We start from the raw sequence: 19,618 nt of genomic DNA, 5'->3' as shown, positions 1-19,618 counted from the left end.
CTTTGCAGAAGTGATTTAAAATTTGCTGACACGCCATCTTATAACAGGATATTGTGAACAAAGACCGGTCACTACTCAGTGTCTGTACCCCTGTACCCAGAGACTGCTGGGCCTGGGGACCCTGCAGGGAGATGAGGGAGACTCAGGACACATGTATTCCTGCTCCAGAGAAGAAGAGTAGAGCCCAGGAGACAGGGAACAAGCAATCATAGGAAGGATACAGGTGCAGGCAGGTAGATGTAAACAGGTTGGTCAGAAGGAATTGGCTCTAATGGATACTGATAGATGTGCAGATAGGATACTGATGGTCATGTCTGCACAACAGGCCCAGAGGCTGGGAAAGGGAGGCTTCCAAAGCTCCTGCCATTTTCTTCTGTTTCTCTCTCTACATATAAGGATCATCGCTACCTGTCTCATCTTTTTTTTTTTTTTTTTTTAATGTTTATGTATTTTTGAGAGACAGAGAGAGACAGAGCGTGAGCAGGGTGGGGCAGAGGGAGAGGGAGACACAGAATCCAAAGCAGGCGCCAGGCTCTGCGCTGTCAGCACAGTGTGGGCTTGAACTCACAAACCGCAAGATCATGACCGGAACCGAAGTTGGACACTTAACCAACTGAGCCACCCAGGCACCCCTCATCTGTCTTTTGAGTGCCTTCTTTTTGGGGGTTTTAACGTTTTGTTGAATGGGTCAACATGGTTAATAAAGCTAACCATTAAAGAAAATGCAACAATTTTTGTGTGCCACGGATTTTAATAACATTGCCAGTTCCTGTCAAATAGCCCCTAGGCATACGTCCTTGCTCCAGGTAAGTCTGGTGGGGCACAAGAATAAAATTTTCCTGAGGCCAATTCGACCCTGTTGTGACCTACTGGTGACATTTCACATCCTGTTATATAATGTTTCTAGAAAGCCAAATATCTTCCATTTCAAATGTTTCAACTTGCTGTTGTGAGTTAATAAGAGAAATTTTATTTTTTAAAGTTTGAGAGAGAGAGAGAGAGAGAGAAGGAGACAGAGACTGAGATAGAAAGGTGTTTGGAATGCATGTCTTTGCATCTTAGCATTAGTCTAGAACAAAACTTAAGAAAAAGCATGAACTAATAATTTGTCAAAGATCCTAGTTTTTTTCATTACAATTCATATTTGCATTTAAACTACCTTTAGTTTATATTACATAAATGCAACGTTTCAACTAAAACTTCTCATGAAAATCCCCTAGAACTTAAAAGTATTTTGAACTAACCACGTGCTTAAAAATATCTCAGGTTGGTTGAATGTGTAACTACCTACTACAGATTATGTGATAACGATCTAATTTTTGTTTAGTTGAAATTAAAAAAAAATTCTAACATCAATGCACATTTGCCAAGGGCGGATGGTTTTGGAGGTAACCCTCTCACAGTTTATTGTTTGGGGATCTGTCTGTCCTGCTGGAATTCTATCTGTTCCATGGCAGAAATGGTCTCATCATCCCCTACCACAAGATCAAATCCAGGGTTTGGCACACAACATGCATTTTAACAATATTTATTGTGAGGAGTGAAAGAAAAACAGGTATCTTTAATTTTAGCAGATGAACATTTGAGAAGTACTTTTGCAGAAAATTACTGGTCACCTAAAGTATTACCAAAGAGGCATTATTCATACTCAAAATGAATGCCTGAATAAATTTATACATGGATTAGATCAGGTAACAGGTTATGTTCCAAAATCTGGAAAATAAGCAATACCGTTTTTACAGCTGGGAAATCAGAGAAATGTCTGTAACTGTTTCTTTCTGTCTTTTAAAAATGTGGATGCTAATTTGAGGGGTTCTTTGGGGGGACAGGGGATTAATGAATGAGGAAAAGGCTCCTCCAGATGACTTGAATTTCTCATCACAGATTACATAGCAAAAAATGGCAGGTAACCAAAATTATCAAGTAGGCCATACTATATTAGAATGGGATAAAGAAAACAAAGCCTAGACATAAACTGAATGTTAAAGGGAGACTTCAGAAAATTAGATCTTATGGGTCAAGGTCTAAAAGGGAAGGTGACTTAGGACAGTTGAGAAGTCTCAAAATTAAACCCTGACTAATGACCTAAGAAAGAAAAGGCAGAGAATTTAAGAATATCCGACATGGCTAAAGAATTCTTGAATCGTATCAGATTGTAAAAGGGAAATGAAGGCACGTAACCAATAATTTATACAGAAGCAAAGATGAGAATAGTGAAAGGCAGTTAAAGCCCAGAATGGAATGAAATTAGATGAAAAGGAGTTTTACTGTTATGTTCTAAACATGATGATGAAAAGGGCATTCCTAACAGGATGGCATGATGTTGAAACCACCCGCGGCTCCCTAAACTCCATGAGGCAGGGACCATGTCATGTGTTTTTCATCTCAGTACACCCAGCAGCTAGCACAGTGAGTCACATCCATAAGACATCCACAAAAATTACTTAAGCCCCATTAAAAGAAGTCTGTATCAACCTATACTTGTCTTTTCTGTGGGAAACAAAAAAGATTTTCAGAATAGAAAATAAAGAATGAACACGAGAGACAAATGAAATGACTACACTTGATTACAGACTAAAGAAAAATTTGGAGTCAAGTCTAAGAAAATAACTTGCTATTAACGAGGGCCTTAAAACTGATACAGATGTCTTAAGAGGTGGTAAATGCCATTATCAAATTTAGTAGTAATGAAATTCCCTTCATTCTTCTTCCAGCATTTATATAACCATTTTGGATTAATAATCACTGTGTCGACTTTTTATATCCTATTATATAATGACTATCACAGACTGTTAAATTGGAAAATAAATTATAAATGCCCTGTTCCTTTTTGTCCTAAAAACTATGTACAATTTCATGAAATGCTTTGTTGCATCAAGCTATTTTGTATAGGTGTTAAAAAAATAATTAAAATTACAATGTCTTCCTCTTGTAGGCAGCATTCTCACTCAGGGTGCTAATATTTTTTAAGTAAAAATTATCCATTATTGCAATATTTTCCTAAGATAAATCAGACATTTGATTAAAATGGAAACTGATATATCCGATCATTTACAGAGTCTGCGGTAACACTCAACTATTTATTGTTCAACTCCTACTCAACCAGGACTCGGAGTGTGATGTGAGTGTAGAGGGGAGTATTGTGAAATGACACAGAGTTTGAAAAAAAAAAAAAAAACAAACAACCAAAAGAACAGCATTTTGGGTCTCTGTGGAAAAAAAAATATCTGAGACAAAGTACACTATGAAAGGCAGTGTTGAGAAGGACAAGAAAGATTTTATAATTATGAACTTTATTTTTATTTACTATGCCAACATTTTCAGGAAAGAGACTTTACATCCAGTTTTTATAATTCATTTTACAAGCAAATTCTAATATACAGTATTTACTCTGAACTTTGTTTTTAAAATCAATGGGAAAAACAATACTGCAGATATTCAAGACTGTGATGTTTTTGTTTTTAGTTAGCAATGACTTAGACTTTAAATTCTTAGGGTCAGTATTATCTTGTTATGGTGATGCTCTAACAAGGAGAAAGTGGATAGCTTTTCCCCAAGACAGTTAAAATATATGACGTATCTTTAATTAATAGCATAGTTGTAGATTGGCGCCCACCATTAGAATCATTCATCCAAACGTATCCTTTCAAACTGCTGCAGCAGAAAAATTGAAGGGAGGTGTGGAAGGAAAATTAGAAAATATAATAATTCAAGCATCAGAATTAAGAAAAATAACAATGCCATCATCCTCAAGGAAAAACATCAGGTATTTGTATTACAGCTATAATTAATTTTCAAATGTGTGCATTAGCATGCAAACATAACCACCCAAACTAATTTATAAACACGAAAACTATTGTGTAAGATGAAAAGTAAACTGAACTATGCTGCAGTCTTACTGAATTTCATTGTAGACCTAGTTGGTGACTCCTAATTACATCTTCAGTGCCCCAGAGACCAGGAAACCATCATGACAACTCTGCTCAGAACTGAAAAGTGCACTTCTGTGTCTGTAACAACCATCCGTGTTACAGGAAGACACAGAAGTGACAGCTAGGGTTGGGTGTTCTCTTTGATGTACTGAGTAAAATACTTAAGGGTACCATGAAACATTCAAAGAACTTAGTGCTTTAATGAGTAAAGTGACATGCTGAGGATATAATTCTGTGAAAGGCTGTACTTCAAACAGCAACAATTATAGAGAAATTCATTTCAACAAAGAAAGCCACGCCCAATAGGAGGCATTTCGATATTTCAGGCACAACTCCAAGCAATTAAGCTCATTTAAAGTGCAAATCTGATACTTTCTCTCATTATTCAGATTTTTACTTGTTAAAATACTTAGTAAGTTCCCTAACATCTATATAAATACAATGAACAGTAGTCTATATGCCTGAAAATATTGCACAAATTAAAATGAGACTCCAAAAGAAAAATGCTAGAGGGTCTCAGTTATTAGAAACATTCTAAATGATATAACTATATAATCCTTTGTTTAATGCCTTAAAATCATCTGCACCTGTACTGATTAACTCCTTAGGCTAAGCTTTCTCTAAAGAATTTGATATGCATCCCATCAACAGCCAAATGTCTAATTCTACATGCTCTATTTTCTCTTTCACAAATGTGAAACTTAACCAACCCCCATAAAACTTTTTCTTTAGGATTTACAACTCATATACTGCAGCCATCTTCACCAAAATCGTAAGAACTCAGAGAAAAAGTAATCTGAGTTCCCACGGAGGAGGATTTGGCACAGAGCTGACTTACAGAAGCACTAAACAGAGATCAAGCCAAATCTGAGAATGATCCCTGATTATTCAGGTGAGTTACATCCTCACCTCATTTCTGACTTAACATTTACCAATAAGGAGCAGTTTTTAAAGAAATATTCATGCAGTTTTTAAAAGAAAACTGCAGGCAAAACTTGTTTTGTACAAGCATCCTAGATTTTTTTCCTCTTAAATCTATTATGCTTCATAATGATATTTATGAGCCAAGACTGAGGCTCAACACAAGTTCAGAGAAACTGATAAACGGATGGATTAATTTTTATGTATATTCATCAGAGAGAAAAAATAGAGCAGGAAAAAGACTGGAATTAACAAATTGCAGGAGTCAACACTTTTATGTAACAAAGATATTTCCCTCAGACTAGGGGGTTAAAAATAAAGTGAAAGTTTTAAACTTTCCCCTTAAAGATAAAGGCCTACTTGTAAATGTTTCACAAGAGTCTACACCAACTTCTAAATAAACCAAAACCAATTCCTCAGTGTTTTACTTTAGAAAAATATAGTGTAATAACATCCTATTTGCAATATACGAGATCAGTTTTCTTTCTCCTTCAAGATAAAACACCACATGTACCTACTTACAGCTGTCAGCCATTGCTTCTCGTCTCTGTGAACAAAGAGCTTTGCTGATACCTCTAAGTACTTTACACTAACAATATCTGGACTATGTGAAAACCTTCCTGAACTTTAGTGCTTCTCTGACAGAAGTGCTGTCAAAGGCTGCTCACCTGTTACCAAGTTCAAGAATGGTTTTTGTATCCAGTGAACGGCAAATTCACTTGAATGGTCCTCTGATAGGTAAATGACAGTTAACAGCTCGTGTGAAATTTCCACTAAAGCACTTGCTGTTGTTTTTCTTAAAAAGGGCAATTTCACCAGTGTATGTTTTTTTAACAAAGTCCCCAGAACTTTGAGTGACTTTTTGATCATAATGCCTTGAGATACATTTTTGGTCAGCTGATCACAACAAAAATTGACTTTGTAAAAGTCTATCTGTCTGAAAGACATTAATTCTAATTAAAGCAGCAATAGGTGAACAGCCTAAAGATGACATGATTTGGGAGAACAGAGGGCAAATTTACTGAGCCATCTGACGAGTAGCCCGCAGCATGATTAGGTTAGTGCATATGGTCCCTTGGCGGTTCCACAGCTACCTTCCTAGAACATTAAAAAAGCTTTTAACACCTTTTAGTAAAACACAGTGTCCCCTCTCCAATCCCATTTTTCATCCCAAATCTACTTTTCAAGAAACTGCCACTCAAACATGCCAACATAAAAGGGAAACCTGGAAAGCTCAGGAAAAACAACAACAACAACAACAACAAAACTATTAAGAATTCCAGCTTTCTCAAGATAGTCTTACTTAAGTTTATAATTACTCTCAAAATATTTTAACTGTTTTGTTATAGAAAATAGTTTCAATCGCTATCTGTGGTGTATTTATATCTCATCAAAGGTTTGTGCAAACATTTCAAGTCCATTATTCCAGTCTTCAGATAATAGCAGAAAGTCAATAAATATAATTATTATAATAAAGACTTAATTTAAAATATAGACTGTGGAACCTTAAATCAGCTATCATGGATCCATAACCCTATAGGATTTGAAACTGAATTACCAGCAAAACTCTCTAGCACCAACACATGTTACAAAATGAATGTCTTTAGGTATAGGCTTCAAGATGTAACCCAAGCTTTCCAAAATTTACGAGTAGCAAAAACAAACACAAATGGTGTGTATGTGTATATGTGTGTATATGTAAAACAAGATGCTAATGCAAAATATAATTGATTTTTACAGCATATGAAACGTTTTTAACCAGGAGAATTTGGTAAATAAATAAATAATGAGACTAGCTGGCTGATCCTAGCAAGGAAAAATAAAACTTACATAGACTTTCCATTAAAAGCCTGATCTCTTTTATTCACCACAAAGCTTTTGCATAGACCTTTTGAATATACAAATCACTGGCCAGAATTTTACTTACAGACTACCATCTTCAGTTATCACTGTATCATTAGTTAAAACAGTAACCATATTCACAAGAGGGACAAATGATAAAGGGTGAGGCTCTGAGAACCACAATTAATACAGACCTTAGAAGGACTAAATGAACAAAGCACATTTCTTGCCTGCTAAGTGGAATATTATGAACTTTCTGATGTGCAGAGGGATAGACAACATGATTAGAGCCTTCTGTAGGCCTCTGAAATGGGTAAGCAAACTTTTGTGTTTACCTGAGACAAATATGCTCAAATGCTGTGTACTTCAACCAGGACATAAAATGGAAGAGCCAAACTATTAGAAACTTCCACGTTTTAATTTTTTAAGATTTGCAAGCTTTCAATGGAACCTCCATCATAGTAGCAAATTACATGTAAAGCTATTACAGAAGAGATTGTTTTTAAAAACAAATTGGCAGGTGATGGCTATGCACTTAATGTATCTTTGGTTTAGGAAGACGGGAATATCGGTTAGAGGCCAAACAATCCCCAGAATTCAAACTGCCATTCAGATTCTGCATGATTTCTTTTCTTCTTGTTAGTGGCCTTGGGATGCTTGTCTTGGCCTGGAAGTTTTGAGGCTCTGGTTGGGAGTTGCTTATTTGTTTTTGTCTAAAAGAGCCGGAAGGGGGGCGGAGCTTAGATGCTTTTGGATTTGAATTACTTGCAAGATTTGTTTGACTAGATGTTGGCTGCAGTTTTGATGAATTGCATGGTGTGATTATTGGTGACTTTTTACAAGTGGGAGTTCTACTTGAAGATGATTCAGAAACTGGAGGAGGTACCAAAGAATTTGAGATGGACGGCTTAAAAAGCGGTAAGGACTTGGGCTGGGATGTGTAGCCCTCCAGTGAAGACTGATTTCTTCCAACTCTTGTAGCCTGGTCTACTGTACTTGACTGGGGAAGTGTCTGAAGAGAAGTGGGTACAAATTGCATGTCACTAATTTGATTATTGGTCGAATGATAAGGCTCTTGAGCATTCATAGTCATGTTCAAGTCTGCTTCAGAAGGTGTAATCTTAGCCACATCCTCAGTGAACTGTGGGCTTGACGAAAAAGGCCGGTCTTCCAGACTATAGTTGTTTTCTTGTTGTAAGCTATGTGTAAAGCTTTCATCCAGATGTGCAACAACCTGATGTATGCCCTGGCTTGTGCATTCACTGTGGGCCTCGATATGTTGCGGCTTTATTAGTTTTCCCTGGGCGTGGTCTGTGGGTCTGGGAAGGCTGCTGGAAGGCTGTAGTACTTGAGGCTATTAAAAGTAAAAACAACATTAAGCAACAATTCAATTTACAAATGCCATCCAGAATTAACAGAAGTTCCAATTAGACTGTGTTGATACTTATGTTTTAATATGAGAAGTATGTGGGTTTTTTAAATTGAAAAATAAATTGCAATATTCAAGTGAATTCATGAGACACATACAAGAGTGATAATGCAAACAAAAAATGATACAGGCAGTCAACACTAAACAAGATTTGAAGTCAAACAGGGGTAAAGAAAAATCTTAAAGTATGTATTTATTATAGAAAAAAGATTCCTGCCTTGATTCATTAGTATTTAAAACTTTATATGTAAGATAGCTCGACAGAATGATTTCTATAGCACTTTGTAGTTATAGTCTATACAAATCAGAGGAAACATGTAACTTTTATTACTTTTGGGAAGAGCCTACTGGTCATGTCCTATTACAGGGGAGGTTATCATCAATGTATAAACACGATACACATATAACTTTCTATTAAATGATGTAGGCTGAAAATGAAAAAAAGTTTGCCAAAGGGCTATGAAACATATTTACAGGATCAGTTTTTACAAATAAAATAACTTTTTTTTTAACTGCACTAATCCACGAATAAATCTACATAGTATGTCTAATTTCTCTGACAGAGCAAGGAAATCTATTTATACTGCATCATTTGTGTTTGGTCACTTTGTTCACATCCCTGACCAGTACTGGATGGTGGCTGCCAGGGCCAGCAGTCAGGTAGATCATGGCAGGGTTACAGATGACTGAGAACAAAGTTCAATGACAAGTAGAGGGACAGTTGGCCAGGATGATATATGGCCAACTTTCTACTTAAAAAAGTAGTAAAACCAAGACGACTACCCAAAATTCATAGAGAACATGTTACATTAATCTCTTATTTTAGAATGTTTAAAACAAAGAAGTCATCTCAGTTTCTGCTTCAAGCTAAATGCCCTAGACTTTAAGGTCACTGGGCATTTTCACAATAAATGACCACAGAGATGAAAACTGTCCTTCTAGAAGGAAAGTACTAAAATCACCAGGTAATTATAATCAATTCAACAGACTCTCTTTGGGATTCCCTAGAAAAAAATGACCATGCCAAAGTGATCATACATTTTAAAAAGATTAGTAAAAATATAGAGGACCATATTAAGCAAACAAAAAATCTACCAAAAGGGGAAAAAAGCAGCCAAAGAAAGGTGCAGCATCAAATGGTTGATGGAAATGGGATGTGCCTTCCCTTTTCACTTCTTTTGACCTTCAAAAATATCAAAAGATATTTTCATCTTGAGTTAAAAATCTTAAAGCAACTTTAGACCTTTGAAAATTTAAATTTAAATTTTAAAATTTTAAAATGACTTTATTGTAATATGCCTTTTGCTAGTAAGAAAAAAAGATATAACATATGAGATCAGCTCAAAGCATAAAAAAGTATGATTTCCTAAACATAAACTTGTATTTAAGATAACCAAACCTCCTGAAAAGGGGCCCTGTAAACTGTAGATAATTACTCATTTGCTCTATTCTGATTATAGTAGGTTCCCTTATCCACAGGAATAGATTCCAAGACCCCCAGTGGACACCTGAAACCGCAGATAATAACGAACCTTATATTTTCTATGATTTTCCCTAGACGTACATACCTATGATAAAGTTTAATTTGTAAGTCAGACACAATAAGAGATTAACAACAATAATAAAAGAGAACAATTATAACAATTACTTTGGTAAAAGTTATGTAGATGTGGCCTCTCTCTCAAAATACCTTATTGTACTGTGTTCACCCTTCTTCTTGTGATGTGAGATAAAATGCCTACATAATGAAATGAAGTGAGATGAACGATATTGGGATTGTGACATAGCATTAGACTACTATCCTCTAACAATACATCAAAAAGGACAATCATCTGCTTCCAGATGGCAGCCAACAGCAGGTAACTGAACATACCGGAAGCCAAAACCATGGATGAGAAGGGACTACTGTACTTTTATTACCCAACTGACTACTGCTTATCAGAGAACTAAATGGAAGTAGAGCAGGAAGATGTGCTGCTTATATTAAATGCAATAAAGCTCCATAGAAAATATTAAAGAATTAGAAATAATCAGGCTTTTAAGAATAATAAAATTTTGAGTCTTCTGAGAGGAATTAGATTGAACAATTACATAAAAGGTACCTATCACTTAATTTACAGTGAATAAATTAGTGGTTTCCAAATGCTTTATAAACAGATTTGTATTTTTATTCAAAGTTCATTTTAGTGGTGTGATCTAGTTTCCCTATCCCCAAATAAATGTCTTGTTTTATTATTTATTTGAAAACTAGTTTGGAAATCAATTCTACTACCATAATAAAAAAGTCTCTCTCGAAGATGTGACTACAGCGAGGACCAAGGAAATGACTTGCTCCTAAATGTGGAAGATTGTGTAGAACTGGTTACCCACTAAACTGTCATTAATTACCTACTGCTGAGTTAAGCTGCCTCTTAACCTCAAGCAAACAGAGCAGAGATGTATTCTGACACTTATTGCTGGCAGCACAACTTCCCCCAAATTCTAAACACTCAGTGGTATAACATAAAAGCAAGATGTTAACAATTCATCCTGCCCACATTCATTACTGCTTCTATGCCCTCAGACATCTTTAGAATGAATTCTAAATATTAAAAAAAATCCCATATTCTAATGGATAATAAGACTAAATAAATAGGAACATCAAAGACCATTCTTTTTTTTAATGTCTGTGATATATCATACATTGTACTAGGTATAGAAAAATATGGAGCTGAATACAATGCTGTTCCTATTGTTGAGAGACCTGGTGAGGGAGATAGGTAAACAAATGATGGGGCGCCTGGGTGGCTCAGTTGGTTAAGCATCCAACTTCAGCTCAGGTCATTATCCCAAGGCTTATGGGTTCGGGCCCTGTGTCGGGCACTGTGCTGATAGCTTGGAGCCTGAAGCCTGCTTCGGTTTCTGTGTCTCCCTCTCTCTCTGCTCCTCCCTCACTCACACTCTGTCTCTCTCTCCCTCAAGAATAAATGAACATTGGGGCGCCTGGGTGGCGCAGTCGGTTAGGCATCCGACTTCAGCCAGGTCACGATCTCGCGGTCCGTGAGTTCGAGCCCCGCGTCGGGCTCTGGGCTGATGGCTCAGAGCCTGGAGCCTGTTTCCGATTCTGTGTCTCCCTCTCTCTCTGCCCCTCCCCCGTTCATGCTCTATCTCTCTGTCGCAAAAATAAATAAACGTTGAAAAAAAAAATTTTTTTAAAGAATAAATGAACATTAAAAAATAAAACAAATGATGAGACCATGCCTCAAGCATAACAACATAGGAGAACAAAAGAAAAAAATATGCCTGATTATAGGGGTCACAGAATCCAAGAATCACAAACATCTCACTGAATTTTACAAAGAGTAAGAGTTTGCCAAGTAGACAAGAAGGGAAGAACATTCAGGGTGGAGCGCCAGTACATGCTAAGCACAGAAGCAAAAAAAGAACATGGTATGTTCTAGTAACTTAAAATTGTTAGACTGAATTTGGAAAGCACAGTGCTGGTGGGAAAGCCACAGGCAAGGGCCAGCTCATGAAGAAACTCATGTCAGGCTGTGGTTCCGACTTTATGCAACAGGTGATGGGAAACACTGATAAATTTTAAACAGAGGAATAGTAAGATACAATGTTTATTTTACAGTGTCACTTTGGTGGAATTAGTGGGGAACATACAGAAGGACTGACTGTAAGCAGAACAGCCAGGTAGTACGCTACTGCTAATAGCCCAGGTGATAAACTATAAGGGTCTAAAATTAATATACTGAAAGCAAAACTGGAAAAGATTTAAAGAGATTTTAAAGGTGGTCAGGTAAGCAGCTGTTTGGAAAAAAATTAAGATGAGTTCCAGGTTTCTGGCTTTGGCGATACATGATGAGGTACTACTAATCTGTATACAAAAAATAAAAACAAATAAATAAATAAAATGCCTCTGGGGAAGTTGCCCACCAGCCCATTCATTTCGTAGCTTCAGCAACCCAAAACTCAGAGGGCAGCCTTCACGAAACTCCCTGTAGTCACAAATAAGTAGAGCTTTTAGTACTTCATCCTTGCAACTTAAAGAATGGTTGGTTACTGAAGCTTCAAAATGTGGAACCATCCCCAGACTTAAAGGGCTAGGTGCTTCTAACTAGACTCAGCAACTTCAGTTAGATACATCTAACTTGGCATACCATCCTGAGAATTCTCAGAACCAACGGTTACAGGTATCAAGGTCAAGAGTGCCAGAAGCACTACTAGATAACTACAAGGGATTGACAGTATCTTCAATGATCATCTTAAATGTTTAATTTGGGCTGCTTACAAAGATAACCAGAGATATGAGCTCCTTACAGGCAAGTAACCATGCTTTATTTGTTGTTGTTGCAGTTGGTATCCCTAGTACTTGGCACATAGTATGGATTAAATATATATTTTCTAGATAAATTAATAAATAAATATTAGGAAGTGATATATTCCAGAATTGCTTCTTTGGTAATAAATAATCAAAATAGTTCCCTATTAGGTGAATGATACAGCACTAATAACCAAATAAACACAAGTTTAAAAAAAAAACTGATGAAAAAGAAATCATAGAACAGAAAAAAAATGTTTTCCCTAAATGAACATAATGGCTAATGTTTAGAAGGACAGCAGGAAGAATTACAAGTTAATAGGAACTCAGCACGTCCCATAATGACCTACCAGCTAAGCCACAAGTATTTTTTACTTGTATATTTCTGAATGAAGTACGGAAACTGTCTTAACAAGCATTACATTATCTTCCATTTCTAATCCTAATAATTAAACATGATTATACATATAAAAACACCTAGCACAGGACCGCCTACCACATCAAAAGTGCTCAAAGAAATATCACCTACGGTTATTAAAAGGTGTGAGAATGATGAATTCAAGCTATGGGTCTTTTGTTAATGGGTTTTGGGGGAAAAAAGGCAAGTTTTTATAGCAGCATAATAAACTAGTTGCCATAGAATAAGAGGTTTCTAGGCTTCAAATAAATATTTTGGTAATGTCAGTTATATCTAAGTGTGTTAAATCCATAGCAGACATATCTGATATGACACAGAAGTCAAGTTCCTTAAGTGCCTTCCTGAAGGTAAAATAGAGCTAGGAGATACAAGGCACTTTAAAGTATAGAAAGAATAGGGGCGCCTGAGTGGCTCAGTAGGTTGGGCGGCTAACTTTGGCTCAGGTCATGATCTCATGGCTCGTGAGTTTCAGCCCCATGTCGGGCTTTGTGTGACAGCTCGGAGCCTGGAGACTGTTACAGATTCTGTGTCTCCCTTGCTCTCTGCCCTTCCCCCGTTCACACTCTGTCTCTCTCTCTCTCAAAAATAAACAAACATTAAAAATTAAAAAAAAAAGTCTACAAGGAATTTATATACAGCCATACTGAGGACCTAGTACAACACAATACTGAGTCATTTAGCTTTTGGAGTCAGACTGATCTAGGTTTGAGTTTCTGCCTCCATTACTTACTATCGGTGAGATATTGGGTAAATTATCTTACTATTCTGAGATGGAATTTCATAATTTATACAATGAGGATAATAATGGATTTTACACTTCATTGAATTATTGTAAATAATAAATGATAACAAGCATACAAAGTGCTTAGTATAGTGGTTGACACATTACAAATACCTGAGAAATGCTATATTCTGGGCTATGAGAGAACAGTTTCCCTTCTTTCCAGGGATAAATAATCAAACACTAAGTTTGCATGCATGATCTCTACTTATCAGAAGACCATCAGTGGAAAGTACAGTCTTATTTTTGTAGATGAGTAAACTGAGGTTAAAAGAAATTAAGTAACACTGAAATTCACACATTTTAGCAAATGGCCAAGCCAGAATTTGAACCGAGGAAATTTAAAATGTAGCACTAAAACTGTATTATTCTGTTATTTGTGTAATTCCAATGAGTTCACAAACTTTCAGAATATGTGGTATAGCCAGAAGATTATTTAAAAAGTAGCCAGAAGTTTATTTTAAAAACTTTATAGGCAAATTCAATACCGACATTCAGATACTAACTTTCCTGGGTAATGCCCTACTTTCTTTCTTAACTGATCTATCCTACACAGGAGATGTCTCAGACACCAAACTCAAGCCACACTATGTAGCAGTATTTTTGGAAAAAAGTGGTTGCAAGTGACCTACTGGTGGAAATAAACTGAATAAAAGGAAAGGCAAATTAGCATTCATCACAGAGAAAAACTTCACCTTCACTGTTTCATACCATTTCAAAGATTTCTAGCATTAGCAGAAGAAAAAATACTCCTATCAGTTTCTGTAAACATTTTGTGCTAGAGTTACCAACGATAAGATGGCAGCTAGAAACATCAAGTCCTGACTGAGAAAAAAATGTCCAAGTGTCATAAGGTAGAAAGCAGGAAGTGTTCTAAAGTGTAACAATGCATAGCAGACACAGGAATTACCTAAAATTATTTTCTTGTTACATACAAGTTTATTATTACTAAATACATTTTAAAGAATAAAAGGAAGATGGAAATGGACCCATCTGTAACATGCCTGTATTTTCATGCAGGCTCTGACATGCATCATGCAAACTGGAAAAAACAAAAACAAAAGAGTGACTATGAGGAAGGTGGTAGGAAAAAATCTGAAATTGTACTGTACCACGCTTTGTCAGAGAAGTAATGGACTAACTTCTCAACTCCTTGCCAATGGCATAATGGGAGAGCAGAGACAAGAAAAAGACAGGACAATGGTGTCAGAGACCACACATAACACCAAGGAATTGCCATGACTGGGTATAGCAGCCAACAGTATTTGCTTTGCTTTTGTTGTGTTTTCCTAGGCAGTATTATTTTACTTAGTATATTTGTATAAAATAAAAACATTTTTAATAAATTTATACTTTCTTGCTAAAGAGGTTTGCAAGTTAATGTAAATATTCATAACCACATAACAATATTATGTAAAACTTCTCACACCTAAAAGGAATCATTTGAAGAATCTTACCAGTTAAAATACAGATAGAATTTTGATACAACTTAATATTCATACTCCGTAGATCTAAAATGGTTCAGCCACATGTATCCCTTACAAAGCAAGTAGAAATTATTTCTTTAATAGTTTCAGAGTCTTGCACATTGTAAACTAAATACAATTCAATACAATTCAAAAACTAATGTTTTTTACTTTTATTACTGTTGCTACATTAAAGACCAGTTCAAGTATAATCTGATCTTCATGTCTTAAATGTGATGTTCTAAATTAATAAGCAAGGTCTCCACACATCACTATAAAGATGGAAGACATGACCGGATTCCTAGCCTAACATAACTAGATTCAAAGAATTCTGTTCTGTAATTCACATGAAACTTTCGAAAGTTTCTTGGGAACCAGGAATGCTCTTATTCATAACTCTAGATCTCATAATGGTGCCTCTAGATCTCAGAGAATTTAGAGTAGATAAGTGATTAATAAATAGAAATTATATATAAACAAATTCTGAGATAAGGAGTTCCATAGCTTTTGTAAGTTGATCAGTGAACTTCTTTAAAAACTATTAAATGATTATTGACTTAAGTAAGCATTTACTACACAGGCACAATCAATTTGAGATGCTTAATTTTCCTGGGTCTTTATCTCTAAGACACAGAACCTATTAGCATTTACCTCTGGGACTCAGAGTTCAGAAAATAAAACTAAACATCATAATAGTACAAGTCCATTGGTGTGACCAGTAAGCATGGTATATTTATCCAGAGTAAGATACTGCAGGCATTATGATACAACAAATATGACTAACAAAACAATCCCACAATCTACAGAGCAGGTTGTTTTAAAAAGCTTAAACAGAAAACAGCAATTGCTGGGTTTCTTCATATGGGAAAGTTCCCAGAGAAACTAGTTTATGGGACAGCCTCCTGGACCATGAGTTTGATGCACATTTCTAGTCAATTAACCAAAGACTAAACAGCACTTGAAAATAAATAAACAGCACTTGAAATTAGCTGCAAAAAAGGACAGAGTGCCATATTCTATTTGTTCAGTTTTTACTGAGTTACTCTAGTTACCAATTCACTGAAAAATATTTTATTTTTATGAAAAGTCACTCCCAGAGCTAATTTCTCATTAAAGCACTGAAGCTAACGCTGCACTTACATATAAAATTGATGACAGTCACATGGTAGAGCCAGATTGAGCCATGTTAATGTATACCCTATGAACACGTTTAGCAATTCAACAATATACATCAAGTGTTTCTAGAAAGTGCACACACCCTTTGTTTAAGTAACACCCTTCCAGTAATCTACCTAAGAGAGATGATGATACTGATCTATATACAAGAATAAACTGCACTGTAAGAATATATTTCATAGGGAAAATTGGAAACAACATCAATGCTCAATAATATTAATTAAAATGATTAGTCATTAATTAAATATTAATGAAAATTATAGTATATCCACATAATGTATTATCATGTATCCATTAAAATGATGTTTTCAAGAAATATTTACTATATGAAAAATGTTCATGTAATGATGCTATGTGAAAAAAAGCAAAACCAAAAATTGGGAGGAAAATGAGACTATTATATGTTCTAAGAGAAAGTACTATTTCATACAACTTTTATCTGAATTTTAAATACACACACGTGTGTTGGGTTGTAAATACATAATTTCATTTAGTAAATATATACTGGATTGTTGATATAAAATGAATTTGTAAGTGTCATTTGTCAAAAAGGTTTGTGAAATATCCTCTGAGGGTTATAAAAGGAAGAAGAGGAGGAGGATATAAGACAATGTAATCATCATTATTAATGTTATTCTGGGCAGAATATAGTTAGTTATTATACTATAAATTTAGAAATCAGGCAATACTAACACTACATCAAGAAACTGCTGAGCTATGAAGACACATGTATATAAACTTATGTTATTTTTGTTATTTAAAATCAAATTTTGCCTCATCTAAGTTACTGCACATGGAAGGTTAGGTCGATAAGATTTGTAAATTCTTTCAAGCCAAGATATTAAAGAGCTAATTCAACAGTCTTTTTAGGCATGACAATAAATAGACATTATTTCAAAACATACTTCTTGAAAAGTCAAGTATTCCTAAAAGCATATGCTCTGGCAAGAAGTGCTACTTGAGATTACCATTAAGGCTTTTTACTCGCTAAAAGCAATTTTTTAGATTAAATGTTCCTACTATGAGGTGGGTTATTTATCATTTTAATTTTACACAATTGGCAATTAAAAAGACGAAACCAGTATTAGTTAAAATATCTGGACAAAAGCTGAAGGAAGTTAAGACAATAAGAAGACCCCTTCTATGTCTAAGTGTAGATATCTTCTACTAACCCAGAGAAAAATTTAATTTGAAATTGGAAGAGAAGCATCATCCAGTTGAGATTAGTAATATACTCAAGAAGAGAAATATAAGTCAAAATTTCCTGAGAAAGAAAATATATATATATGTGTGTGTATGTACACACACACACACACACACACACATATATATATATACACACCAGGATTTTCTTAGACTTATCCTTAAATTCAGCAAGAACATCCTTGGCCAGTGCAGCTCTCTGGAGTCACCAGAGCTAAACATTCCCTGTAAACATTAATTATTTCACTCTCCACATATCCAGAACAGGCTATCTCATTATGCTGGAAGGTCTACTATTCTTAATTAAAAACAAAAAGAAAACCAGATTGTCCTTCCTGAGACTAACAGCCAAGCTTGCCTTGCTTCTGCATTTAGAAAAAAAGGCAGTTTACTTATATTGATGCTCAAGAGGGCCTTGGAAAGAACTTACTAATGAAAGAGATTATAATAAAGGAGAACTCTCTCAACTATCTACCATCACTTACAGAATTAGTCTCTTCAAAAATCAGCCCTAGGAATCATATACTGACTGACACAGAGACAAACATTATTTCAATAAATATAAGTTTAGTGAAGGAAGGGGGAGATCTATTCCAAAACCTGATAAAAACCACTGTATTCCATACCCTTCTCCTTTTCTATATTAAAAAAAGAATTTAATATTCTAAAATTTCTAAAAAAATTTTAAATTCTGTATTTTATCATTTATAATTTACATAATTCTATATTTCATATTCTACAGAAATCCTATACTTTAAAGACATTTAAAATATTCTTAAAATTTTAAATTAATAATATTTTATTAATAAGCTGCTTTAGTTTTCAGAGGAAATCCAAAACAGTGTAGTAGTTTAGAACATATTTTTCCTCTAAAGGAACCTTCCCAGCTCAGTAAGAAATATCAAAAAGCCATGAACAAGTCCTCTAATTATTACTTTCCACAAATAGGGTCTTACAAGTCTCAATGATCAAGTTTCAGGGCCAGTTCTCTTAGCTATTACCCAAGAAAAAACTCCAATATTGGTGTATTATCCTCTAGGTGGCTAACCAAAACTTTCTTCTTACTAATTTGAAGATGCAGAGAAAGAAGGTTTGATCTAGAAAAGGCAGAAAGACAGAATTTTGATAGTGTTGACAGACAGTGCTGCTTCATAGTCAGAAAATAAAAGGTAGCTTTTGACCCAAGAGGAAAGGAAGAAGCATTTGAAAATGGAGGACTAATAAATGACTCAACAGAGGGACAAGAAAATTCTAAAGCTATACAAGTAAGAAACTAGTGAAATGAGTGTTTCTGAGAAACATGTTTTGAAAACAAATGTAAACCTCTGTTTGCAATACAGAATAATTAACCTTAAATTTCAATTCCGTATTATAACTAGTTGAAGGGAAGGAGAATGAGGGAGAAAAATGGTGGGAGGAAAGGAGAAGAACTACAAGGGGTTAAATTCAAGGCAGAAATGTTAATCTGAGATAAATCTGTCAAACCATGCAATTTACTGGCTGCAGGCCTAAAAATATATCATGTTATAGTTGCCCTTTGAAATTCAGATTCGCTTACTAGCATTTTAATGTAATTTCTTATGTGCTAGTGGTATCAAAATAGAGGAGAGAGGAAAGGAAAGTACTTAAAGAGAAGAAAAAGGAGGGCTACAGAGGTGGTGGGAGATGGAAAAGGAGGAAAATGAGGAGGAGGAAAAATCCCTTTTCTTGGTGCTTCAATTAAACAAATTAACTTGGTAATAAATAATTTGACATAAAAGCCTATTTTTCTACCCTATTTTTCTTTGTGCTCATTTTAATTTTTATTTATTTATTTTTTTAAGTATGCTCCATGCCAGCACGGAGCCCAAGGCAGGGCTGGAACTCACAACCCTGGGACCAAGAACGAGATCAAGAGTTGCACACTCAACCCACTGAGCCACCCACAAGTTCCAATCCTATTTTTCTTTAAAACAGAAAGCACAGGGGCGCCTGGGTGGTTCAGTCAGTTAAGCTTCCGACTTCGGCTCAGGTCATGATCTCACGGTTCATGGGTTCAAGCCCACATCGGGCTCTGTGCTGACAGCTCAGATCCTGGACCCTGCTTCAGATAATGTGTCTCCCTCTGTCTCTGCCCTTTCCCTGTTCACGCTCTGTCTCTC

The 19,618-nt window shown here is 35.4% G+C and overlaps 1 protein-coding gene across 1 annotated transcript in view; it reads right to left on the bottom strand.

Annotated features, from left to right (window-relative positions):
- Positions 1–3,292: 3,292 nt before the first annotated feature.
- Positions 3,293–19,618, bottom strand: part of CCSER2 (coiled-coil serine rich protein 2) — a 196,001-nt gene continuing 179,675 nt past the window's right edge. Inside the window, exon 10 of the mRNA XM_047073063.1 lies at positions 3,293–8,049. Within this exon, the coding sequence (XP_046929019.1) occupies positions 7,231–8,049 (819 nt within the window). The 3' untranslated portion in view covers positions 3,293–7,230. The remainder of the gene's footprint in view (positions 8,050–19,618) is intronic.

This window comes from Lynx rufus, unplaced genomic scaffold, assembly GCF_022079265.1.
Source record: "Lynx rufus isolate CCGP_SWC_20201006 ecotype Redwood Valley unplaced genomic scaffold, mLynRuf1.p SCAF_11, whole genome shotgun sequence".
Classification (NCBI taxonomy): domain Eukaryota; kingdom Metazoa; phylum Chordata; class Mammalia; order Carnivora; family Felidae; genus Lynx; species Lynx rufus.
This window is presented reverse-complemented; position numbering and strand designations above follow the sequence as displayed.